Genomic DNA, 12,277 nt, shown 5'->3' with positions numbered 1-12,277 from the left:
TCCCTGAACTACCCCCAGGACTGCCCTAAACCCTCTCCCAGACCCCCAAACCATGGCAGGACCCACCAAACCCCCTTTTAGGACACGTAACCATCCCTAAATTCCCTCAACCTCCCCCCAGACTCCTACCCAGATACCCCCCCACCCCCCCAACAACGCCAGGACCCCCAAACCACATCAAGCCCACTCCCCCTCCACCCAAATTCTCTCCCAGTCTCTCCAAACCAATCCAGGACCCCCAGGCTACTTCCAGACATCCCCAAACCACCCCAGAATTCCCCTGAACTCCCTACCAGAACCCCCAAACTCTCCCCAGACCCTGCAAAACCACCCCAGGGCCCCTCAAAAGCCTCCCAGACCCTCCAAACCACGTCAGGTCTCCAAAACTGGGATCTCAAAATGACAACTGGAACAGGGAGAACTGAAGCTGAGTGAGACACATGGGCAGGCCTAAGAAGCAGGAAAATGGGATTTATTGATTGTTTTTTTTTTCTAGAAGGTGAAAGGGGCCATTTGGGGATGATGCTCTTGGAAAAGGGAACGGTGTGAGTGAGTGAGGGGTGACCACAGTGTGGGGAACAAGCCCCAGAGGGGCTTTGCTTGAGGAGCATCCTGGATGGTGGAAACTCCTGGGATCCTCCCATTCCCCCACATGGAGGTGCCTGCCACTAATCTCCTAAAGCCCCAAACCATCAAAATTTGGCTAAAACCCCCTCTAAAATATGAAATTAAGATGAAAGCAATTCCAACCACCAAGATTCACCTCCCAAAAACCCTCCCAGAATTTTGCTGTCTCTGGTCTCTCCACTTTGGGGCTCTGGGGGTCCCCCCTGTCCAGGCTGTTGGGGGTGCCTTGTGTTTTGGGGTCCCCTGTCTGGGGTTCTTCCTTTTCCAGGCTGCTGGAGATCCCGGGAATTTCAGGGGTCTGACTGTGTGATCTGACCCCTTTGGGCTTCTGGGATTCCCCTCTCTTCAGGGTCCCACTCAGGAGTGCTGAGAGTCCCAGGGGTACTTTTGCCCCTGACCCCGTGCTGTGGGTGCTCGGGAACCCCCTGGGACCCCAAAACAGGGGTTCCAGAGAGGGGCACCCTCAGTAACCTGGAGAGAGAGGGGTCTTTGGAATCACCACCCCAAGCAGAGAGTCAGAGGAGAAGCTCCACTATCCCCCAGCTCCACTATCACCCGTCTCTGCTCCCCATCTCCAGAGGTCACCAGGCATCTGGTGTCCATAATAAGCTCCAAACTACCGAGATTCAGGCCCAAAAACCCTCATCAACATCAAACTTGCAAAACATCAAGATTCATCCAAAACTCACTCCAAAATATGGAGATTAACCGAAAAAAACCTTCCCAGAAGTTTTCTTCCTCTGGTCTTTTCAGTTTGTGGTTCAGGGTTGGCCACTGTCTGGGATGCCGAGGGACCCACCTTTATTAGGGTGGATGGGTAGACCTGTTCTCGCTGAGCCTGGCGGATACAGCTCGACTGGTAGACCTGTTCTTTGATGGTCCGGCAGGTAGAACCCCCAACCCATTGTGCTCACACCTTCTTTTTTCCCCAAAACAACCAGGATTTTTCCTTGCCAAAGCTTGACCAGATAGAGGAGGAGGCTACGAGGAAGAGGAAGATGCCCCGGACCCCCCAGGCAGGTGAGGAGGAAGTCAGTGCCCCTTTGCCCCTCTCTTATGCTGCATCTTCCAGCCCAGCATGGCCCCGGCTGCAGGACAACCCCGCTGCCGACGCCGTCCTGCCGGGGCCGGGTTTGGGGGGATGTCCTTGGCCTTCCCTGTGGGCCGGAGGCAAATGCCCTGAGTGTCCTTGTTCCTTCCTGCCCCAGGCCCCGAGCTGAGCACGGGGAGCACGGAGGACAAATCCCCCCAGCAGCACCTGGTGGCAGAGGCCACTTTGAACAGCTCCACAGAGCAGGAAGTCACTGAGGAGAAAAAGCCACGGAGATCCCTCAGGAGGAGAAGCTCTCAACCGAGTTTTGGGTCTGCTGAACAGGATAGAGCCACCCAGCGTGGGAAAGATGGCCAGAGCTTCAACCAGAGCTCTGAGCTGGGGGTGCAGCAGCAGCTTCAGAGCAGGGAGAAGCGCTACAAGTGCTTGGAATGTGGGAAGGGATTCAGCAAGAGCTCCAACCTGATCCAGCATCAGCACATCCACACTGGGGAACGGCCCTACACGTGTAGGGAATGTGGGAAGAATTTCAGTCGGAGCTCCAACCTGATCAGCCACCAGATGATCCACACTGGGGAATGGCCCTACATGTGTAGGGAATGTGGGAAGGGCTTCAGTCACAGGTCCTATCTGATCCGCCACCAGATGATCCACACTGGGGAACGTCCCTATGAGTGTTCCCAGTGTGGGAAGAGGTGTCGGACCATCTCCAATCTCCTCGAGCATCAGCGCACACACACAGGGGAGAGGCCCTTCTGCTGCACCGACTGCGGGAAGAGATTCAGCCAGAGCTCCAGCCTCATCACCCACCGGAGGCTCCACACTGGGGACAGACCTCACAAATGTTGGGACTGTGGAAAGAGTTTCATTCGTAACTCTGAGCTCATCACCCACCGGATGAACCACACTGGGGAGAGGCCGTTTGAGTGTTCTGAGTGTGGGAAGAGGTTTCAGACCAGCTCACATCTCCTCAAACATCAGCGCACACACACGGACGAGAGGCCCTTCCACTGCACCGACTGCGGGAAGAGATTCAAACATAAATCTGACCTCATCACCCACCGGCGTATCCACAGTGGAGAGAGGCCTTATGAGTGTGATGAGTGTGGGAAGAGCTTCATCCAGAGCTGTCATTTGACCAAACACCAACGGAGCCACCAGTGAGGGAAGCCCCACCAGTGCCCCGACTGTGGGAAAAGCTTCATCTGCTGCTCCATCTCTATCACCCACATTCCTTGTTACCCACATTAGGAAGACCCCTGGCTGGTGGTCTCCATGTCCTCCTGGTTCTCCGTGGGCACTTGAATTAACCCGGGGGAGGAACATCCATGGTGTCATGGGTTTAGTTAGGCCCAGATTTAGGCTTTAGTTTTTAGAGCAAGGCCTTGGACAATCAGCTGATTCGAGCTGTGTCAGCCCAGCTGACTCCTGTTGGCCAACTCTATTGCATCCCATATTCTGACATCATCTCAGATAGAAGAAGAGAGGGAGGAGGGATTTTCCTTCTTCCTCTTCTTGCCAGATGAACCAGGAGTTTGTTGGCATTGCAGAGCTCCTGGGGGGAGACCAAGATGCTGGGGAAGCTGAAATTTACTTCCTGTTTGTTCTTTCTACCTTTTATTCTTAGTCTGTAGTTTGTATTTTATTTGGTTTCTATTTTATTTTCTGTTTAATATACCTTGTTCTGCTGAACTATGTCCTGTGTTTTGGTTTTTGGGGGACAGAAGTGGAGACTTTGCCTCTGAAATGATTACTTGGCATTTTGCCACATCAAAGCCATCACATATGGGGACACAGACTGAAGTGGGAAATTCATTGGGAAGGGGGATTTGCTGACTTTTGACCCTAAAAATCTCCCCTGCTCCATACCCCTAGTTTATCTTGTGGCCTCAAGGAATCCTGAGTGGTGTTTCAGAACTTTTCTAAACTCAATAATTCCATAATTCCAATTCTCTGTGGCTCTGCCTCTCTATGGGCCACCCAACCCAACCCCATGCACATTCACAGGATTGATTTTTTGGTTTTTTTTTATTATATTTGATCCATCTTCATCCCTTAAAATCACCAAAAAATGGGATTAAAATAAAGAAACTGAACAAAGGCATCTAAACTTCCATCATTCTCCTGGGAATTGGGGCAGGAATTTTAGGTTCAAAGGGATATTCAGGAAGATTTTACGGTTCTGTGGGGATTTGGGAGAATCTTCCCCAAAATTGGAGGTGTGCAGACCTACTGACATTTCACCATCGTTTTGCAGTCCAATATCTGAGAGGGATTGATCTGTCAGCTCATAACACCTCAATCCCACCCCAAAATGTCTCCAGGCCAACTTGAAATGACTCAATCCCATCCCAAAATGGTTTAATGGAACTTGAACCCACTTAGGGGGAGTCAGCAGCAGGAGAAGGAGTGCTACAAACCCAGGGAGGATGGGATAAAATTGGGAGGGCTTGGATGGAAACTGGGAGGGTTGGGATGGGACTTGGAGGGGGATGGGTTGGGATTGGGAGACAAGAGATGGGGTGTGTAGAAAAACTGAGGGAGTTTTTGGGGTGCCCTCCTGTCCTGAGGGGGATACTGTGAGGGAGTGTGGGGGACATGTGACATCAGCACTTGGAGTGGGGCCCCACAGGAAGGGACACAGGGAGCTCTTTTTGAGGGGATCCTGCTGGTTCCCACCAGTTCAGGGGACTTTAAATATCTTTTGAGGGTTTCCCTCATCTTTTTTACAGGCTGAGTTGAACCTCTTGCATTTTGGTGGGATGAGATGACCCTATTGACAGAAAAATCCTGCTGTTTTCAACCAATTTTTAGGGAGTCTAAATGGCTCTTGGGAGTCCCTTCCTCATTCTGGGGGTTGCAGGGACCCCCTGGCTCCACTGAGGGCTGGGGGGCTTTTAATGCCCAGTTTTGAGGTGTTACAAGTGGCTTGTGGAAGGCCCAAGTTTGATGCACATCCCACCTGCAGGATGGTGTCCCCCCTTCCTCCAGGCCTGCTGGGCTGGGGTTGGGACCCCTCCCCAAACAGGGGCACCCACAGTTCTTTCTGGGGGATGAGGCTCCTCATGCACTGGGACTAGCCCAGCTGGTGTCACAGAATCCCAGAATGTGCTGAGTGGGAAGGGAACCCAAGGATCATGGAGTCCAACCCTCAGCCCTGCACAGACCCATCCCCAAGAGGCACACCCTGTGCCCCAATTTACACCTAAGGCTGGGAAAGAAATAGTACCCACCAATCCCAATACAGGTGAGTCCTCTGGCCGCCCAGACAGGGTGGAAAGCAGAACACTGAAATGGAAAGACCAGAAAAGGGCAATTCCTCAGAGAGATTTTTTGGCTTAATCTTCATATTTTGAAGCGGGTTTTGGCTGAAACTTGATGTTTTTTAGTTTTGATATTTCTGAAGGTTTTTTTGCCAGAATCTCAGTGTTTTGGAGCTTTTGATGGACACCAGGTGCCCGGTGACTTCCCAGACAGACTTCACAGACAGACAGACTATTCTGAGTTGGAAGGACCCACAAGGATTGAGTCCAACTCTTAAGTCAATGGCCCACACGGGGGATTGAACTCATGACCTTGGCATTATTCCAACCAAGTTTTAACCCACTGAGCTAATCTCAGGTTCTAGAGATGAGGAGTGGAGAGGGGCGAAACCTGAGCTGGAGGCCCCCCAGCAGCCTGGAGACAGGGGAGTGTGGAAAAGGGAGCCCCTCAGAAATCCCAGGACCCTGAAATGGGGGCCTTTAGAAGGGGGAGCCTGCACAGGGGTGACCCCTGAGACAAAAAATTGGAGAACCCAGAGAGGAGGAATCTCTGGGAATGGCACCCTGAAGCAGAGTCAGGGCAGAAATTACTCCTGGGTCCCCAACACCTTTGGCAACTCTGAGACTCCCATCCTGGATAGGGGAGATCCCCAGAACCCCAGAGTGGAGAGACCAGAGAGAGGAAACTTGTGGGACTCTTTTCAGGGACAGAAGGATCATTGTTTGGACTATTGTTTGGCTGAGTCTTGATGTTTTGCAGTTCATAGTGGTTGATCTCGATGTTTCTCAGGATATTTGTTCTAGGGAGGGTTCAGAAGGATTCTGAGCTGAAACTATGACACCATATAAAACATGAGTAAACTTCATTTATTCAAGTGAAATAGCAAAGGAAAGAAGAAAAAGTGAGAAGAGGGAACAAAACCCAAACCCCAAGAGAACTCCTACTCACTCACACACCACTCACACAGTTCCTACACCTCTGACACCGTTCCCATCCATGCCGACCCCAGTGTGCTCAGGATCCCCAGTCTGAGCAGCTGCTGCATCCTTGGCCTTGGGTGGCTCAACACTCTCAGCAGCGTCCCCGTGGGAGTCACCGCTGTCCTCGGTGCCAGCACACACCTCCTCCTGGAGCAGGGACTGTCTGTTTGGATACACTTGCTCTGGGACGTCTGTCTGGGTGTCTGTGGCCAGCACAGCCCAGAGAAAGGCCACCACTCCCTCCCCCCATTATGTAACTGGAGACCCCCTGAGCCTGCACAGTGTCTATCGAGGGTCTCCCTTTCTTGGTCGGTCAGGAATTTTCATCATCTTCCTCACCCTTTTCTCCTTGACTCATCCTTGAGTGGCTGTCAACAAGCAGCCAGGCTGCAAAACAGTCCCTGTGTACACAAGATGCTTCTCCTTCAGGGCCGAAATCACTCATTATCAGTTCTTGTTTTCCATCACTTTGCAAGAGAAGAACAGACTCTCAGAGGCATCAAGGCCAGTCACAGAACAAAACAGCACCTCATCCTGCCTAAATACAGCGTGGGAATCCTCTTGAACCTGTAACAGAAAATTGGCAATGAGGGTGAGCTTCTGAGAGCACAAAAACTGACACAGAGGTGAAGAGGGTTAAGTCAGTGCAGGGCACAGCTGGACTGACAGACATTGTTCCCCAGGGCATAAAACCCAGGGCTCAGTCAGGGCAGGGCACAGTTCGACTGACAGACACTGTTTCCCAGGGCATAAAACCCAGGGCTCAGTCAGTGCAGGGCACAGTTGGACTGACAGACACTGTTCCCCAGGGCATAAAACCCAGGGCTCAGTCAGTGCAGGGCACAGCTGGACTGACAGACACTGTTCCCCAGGGAACATAGACAGGGCTCGGTCAGTGGATGCGGAGCTGCAACAAGAGATGCTGTTCCCAGTGTGTGGGTGGCCACAACTCATATCTGTGTTTTTCCTTTATCTGCTGTGAAGACAGTGCCATACCTTTTTCTTATTGCATAGTGTAGACCCTGTAGGTGTAACCTGATCCCCTCTGCAGTCAGTGCTGTGATAGCACAGTCAGCAAAAACCCCTCAGTCCTTTGTGTGTGTGGTGTCACAGGATGATATCGAGTGAAGTGTCTTATGATGTTTTATTTTTGCTTGAAGTGTTGTGATATTCTGTGTGTTTTGTCTGTGTAGAATAGTTTGTTGTTGTGTTATGTTTGTAGTGTAGAGATGTTCTTTCAAAAAGCCTCAGTCTGTGGCTCCTCCAGTGGAGCCACCAGGGTGGAAACAGGAACTGTGGAGTGCACTGTGGGATAAACTACAAACTTGTACAGGCATTAAGTTTGAACTGTGGGAGGCAAAAGACCCCATGGGAGTGTTGAAATACTGAGAAGAATTTGTGCAAACTCCCCATCCATGATCCAAAGAGCGTCTCAGTCACACCTGATGAATGGGCAGGTGCCTGTTGGTTACATCAGAAATGAAACAAAAAGCTGAAGCTGAGGCAGAGAGACACATAAAAACTGAACAGGGAACAGACCAAGCACCCACACCAACATGCTGTGTGTTTAGAGACGACCCTCACCCCTTCACCCAATGTACCATCTGGTGGTCTGGTGGGAATAAACAGGGGGTCTGAGTGCTTGTGGTCACAGGGGGGAGGTCACTGAAAAACAGCAATGCAGACAAAACACAGAGAAAAACTGTCCTGGTGTGGGGGCTGAGGGATCAACCAGTAATTGGGTAACTTACTAAACTGGAAATGCAAATCAGTGACTGAAACCCTAACAAATGTTTTCTAATAGTTCCTTGAATCAGTATATAAATCCTAGACATGGATATATTGTGGGGTATTACCTTAGAAATCAGAGGTACATATCAGGAATTTGGTGCCACATGGTGGCTCCATGCCAGAGCTGTCACTGTGGGACTTACACAACAAGAAGCAAACATTCCCACAGCCACAGAAATTCTAAACATAAAACAGTGTAAGATTCTGGGAGGACATGCACAAATTCAAGCCTCTCTCAATGCTTTGTTCCAAGCAGGTGGTGTCTGTCATGCACATTCTCCTGTTCACAGCCCTGTCTGGGCTGTGAAGGACTCGGGTGGCAGCTGGTGGGTGACTGGAGATTCCAGGGCAGTGAACAAACAGACACCCCCCACAAGTGCTGCTGTTCCTGAAGCTGCAACATCAGTGCCCCACCCCAGGCACATCCAGGGACATGGGACACTGTTATTGATGCAGCCAATGCATTTCTTACAATTCCAGGTCCATCCAGGGCACAGGATCCATTTCCATTTCCGTAGGGTGGGAACCAGGACACCTTCACCCATCTGCCCCAGGGCTACAAGCACAGCCCTGCCTTTTGTCCCCAAGCCACACACTGCACTGGAGCACAACACACTGCACCTGCCCAGGTACAGATCCTTCAGGGCACAGATGGTATCCTGACACAGGGACCTGATCACCATCAGGTGCAACAACAACTGGATGCCATCCTTGCCTTGTTAAGGTGCTGTGGATGGGCAGTGAATCCCAGTGAAATACAGGGCCCAGTCCAAGAAATCAAATATTTGGAAATTAAATGGACCCACAGTATTCAAACAGTCTCAGAGAAAGCCTTACCCAGTATTCAGACCTTGCCCACTCCAGAAGATAAGAAAGGAGTACAGCACTTTTTAGGTGCTGTTGGGTGCTGGAGATCACATGTACCTGGTTTAGCAGTGCCACTTAAACCATTGCACAAAGTTACCCAAAAGAAGGCTCCGTTTGAACAGGGGTCAGAACAGCAGAGTTACTGAGTCAAAGACACACCGAGCCTGACCAAGGGTCCCACAACATGCCCAACTACCAAATAGGTGGGTGGGGAAAGCCCTCCAATCAGCTCACAGACACTCAGAAACAAACAGCATGGTTTCCTGAGGGCAGGGCAGGGATTCGCCGTGGCAGACCATGCTGGAAAGCTGCAGCACTCAGTGCAGCCCCACACACAGAGTTGGTGGCTGAGGGGGAAGGAGGCAGCAGCCACTTGGCTGAATTGGTTGCTGTTTGGCAAGCCATGGACATGACACAACCCAATGCTCTTTGTTCCCTGTGCATGGACTCTTGGGCAGCAGCACAGGGGCTGTAAACTGGCTGGGCAAGTGCCCTGCTGTCCTGAGGAATAAGGCTCCCCCTGAGTAAAACCACAATTACAATCCGCAGTTCCGGCCAAGGGAGGTAATTTATTGAGTTTCACATGACAATATACAGAGCTCAGAGGCAGAGACTGAGGCAGGGGCAGGGTTACTGATAACCTCCCCCATGGGGGGTGAATCAGAGCTTTGACCTCCTTGCAAAGGGAACAGAGACCCAGCAGGTGAGGGGTGTTGGAGGATGAGGGCAGACAGAATACACACATGCAAACACAAACAGCCTGTGGTGTTCTGGTGCCTGGGCCTGCCAGTGGCAGAAGATCAGCTGTCCTTTGCTTATCTCCAAGGGCTGGTGTTCAGGAAATTTAACTCCACATCTGCCATCTCCAAAACTTCCATTCCTACATCTCGGCCTTTCTTCTTTTATACCTGAAAAACAGATACTTTTAAAATTACAGTAAATCATACATTGCATACAAGACAATAAATGAAATTCAGAGCATATTAGAAAAATGCAAACAGACCCGTTAATACCAGACCCATTAATACCAGAATAAATGCTTTTCCCACTAGGGTTTCAAGATAAACAAGTTATCCAAAGGTTACTGAAGTCATTATACCTTATATGTATTGATTTAGAATGATCACTATTTCATTCAGAATTTATTCTTATAAAGCTTTATTTAAGCTAACTTTAAAATCTTCAAATAAATTGACTTATAAATTAATAACCTTAATCATACAAATAGCTTTAGTTAATTTTTAGGGTTTCTGCTTGCCTTGACCTTTAACTTTATGTAAGTATTTCTGCAAATGTATAACTTTGTACTTTTGTCTGTGGGTCCCTGTGCATAGATGGGGGAGTTGTGGCTCTGTCAGTGGGGTAAGTGCATTCAGGAGTCACATCCATACATGATTCCTGTACTCACACACATCCATTCAGGCCAGCCCCCACTCATGCAATCACTCAAAACAGCCTTAGAAATTTACTTGCTGTGTCTTAAAATTATGAAATGAGAAATTGTGCTTGTCTTCACCTCACACTTTTCCTTGTTTCTTGAGTTGCTGCTTTGATAAGAATATAATTTTCTAAAACGTGGACATATCTCTCCTTCATGTTCTGTTTAATGTTCAAAAATTCTTTCACACACATACAAGCAAATACTGCCCCTTTTTTTCTTGTTCTTGCCTGGCAAATAAGAGAGGTATCATTGGATATTTGCTGGGTGTGGATCCATAAAAATACAGGGCATGATTATTTGAACACTCAGCAAAAATTATTACATCTGTAAAACTTCCATTGTGTTGGTTCCTGTCATGGATATCAATAATTTAGAGAAAGGTTAGTAAGGCTACCTTTGAATTTGCTTGCTTAGTTGGATTATCATCACTTAGACAAACAAAAGCTTAAAACAATTGCTAGTACTGAATGCTAAAGATTAACAAATTCTATAAAAATAGTGTCATTTTTGTACTTGACAACCAAAATATGTGTTTTACCAGTTTTGTAGAGGTTCCATTAATAAGCTGCAATAAGAGAACTGTTCATCATTCTAAAATTCTGATTTTATCCATTATTTACTTATCACTCCAATGTAACTTGCAAGTGCTGCAGCTTTGAGGAAAACAGGCCGAGAAGGGAGAGAGTGAGGAGAGAGCTTTGTGTGACCCTTCCCAGCCAAGTCACCTCAGCTGCCACTGCAGGAGTCTCACCACTTCCCAACACCACAACTCCAGTGTTGGCTTCTTCTTGAGCGATTAGAGTGCAGTAAATTATAGAGAAACTCATTGAAACACTGCTAGTTAATGCAGGTAGGAGTAAAAGCAACGAACAACACACTCATTCATACCATGAAGGGAATTGTTAACAGGGAAAACAGTAATAAGCTTAGGAACAAGGGTTTAAAATAAAATTAAAACATTTTAGCAATTGTTACTCTTTGCAGTAGGTGTTCAAATTGTTAGAAAAGGTTTTTAAAGTATCAGAAGTTTGGAAAGCCATTTGAAATTTAGAAAGTACTTTTCATCTGATGGATAATTTGCACATCAAAAATTATACTACTTTAGATATATAACACCTTTTTCAGATACACAAACATTGGGTTTAAGAACAATAATGATACTTTACAAAAATGCAGACTTGTGTGTTTCTATGCCATAACTTTGCAGAATAAAATGAAATAATGAATATACTTGATAAATAACTGGGCTAATAAACCTACAACATGACACTATCTTAGACCGTGACTGCTACAAAATATGTCAGAAACTGAGATACAGAAAGGTGACATGTTTGCAGCTTGTTGAAAGCTTTTATCTTAAAGGCATTATTGTTTGCCTTCTCTTAAGAGGAATAGGCCTTATATTCATTTTTAATACTATTTGGAAAAGGCACAGAAGTTTGGTTTGGCACGAAACAGCTTCCATTGTTCTTTTTACTAGAAAGGGTTATGATATTTTGTTACATTGTGATAAAGGTGAAGACATAGTTAACTGATTCTGAGTTAAATCAATATTCATAATAAGGTATTACCAGTTGTTAACCTGACAGCATTGCTATTGATCAGAATCTGTGGCTGTCCCAGTTCGGCATCTCTGGCCGCTCCTGCCAATGGGTTTCTGTGCCTGTCGGCTGTGCCGGGCTGGGCCGGGCCGTTCCTGCAGCTTCTGGCGGTGCTGCGCTGGGTGCTGGGGCTGCGGCGGCAGCGCTGGGGGGGCTGTCCGTGCTGCTGTGGGAGCCATCTCCGCCTCTGCGCTCTGGCGGCTGCTCGGAGCTCTCCTGGCCGGGTCGGGGCTCAGCGGGCAGGGGCAGCGGGGCATTCTCCCGCCGGGTATCGGATCTGGCATCGACACCGGCACGGGCTCTGACACAGGCACGGGCTCTGACACCGGCAAGGGCTCTGGCACCGACACCAGCACCAGCACGGGCTCTGCCACCGGCCCCGGGGCTGGCGGCGGCGGCCCCGCCCGCAGCATCCTCCGCTCTGCTCCGCGCCGGGCTCGGCGCTGCCTCTGCCTGGCTCGGCTTCTCTCCGCCCCCATCCCACCCATTGGCATCAGTGCCCCAGGCGGGAAGGGCTGCAGGGGGGTCCGGCAAGAGCAGGGCAGGGGTTGCTGCTCTTTGGGCCTTTCTCTGCCCCGGGCAGGAACGCTGCCTGTGACAGCGGCACGGGGGGTGCAGCTGCTTCTCCTGCTGCATCCTTTGCTGGGCAGCTGCA

The 12,277-nt window shown here is 49.3% G+C and overlaps 1 protein-coding gene across 1 annotated transcript in view; it reads left to right on the top strand.

Annotated features, from left to right (window-relative positions):
- Window positions 1-12,277, top strand: part of LOC139684145 (uncharacterized) — a 1,342,464-nt gene that overhangs the window by 1,050,635 nt on the left and 279,552 nt on the right. Inside the window, 1 exon segment of the mRNA XM_071579746.1 lies at window positions 2,102-2,867. Within this exon segment, the coding sequence (XP_071435847.1) occupies window positions 2,102-2,867 (766 nt within the window).

The sequence above is a fragment of the Pithys albifrons genome, chromosome 32 (genome assembly GCF_047495875.1).
Source record: "Pithys albifrons albifrons isolate INPA30051 chromosome 32, PitAlb_v1, whole genome shotgun sequence".
Lineage (NCBI taxonomy): Eukaryota > Metazoa > Chordata > Aves > Passeriformes > Thamnophilidae > Pithys > Pithys albifrons.
Note: the sequence above shows the minus strand (reverse complement) of the source record. Positions and strands in the feature narration are given on the sequence as shown.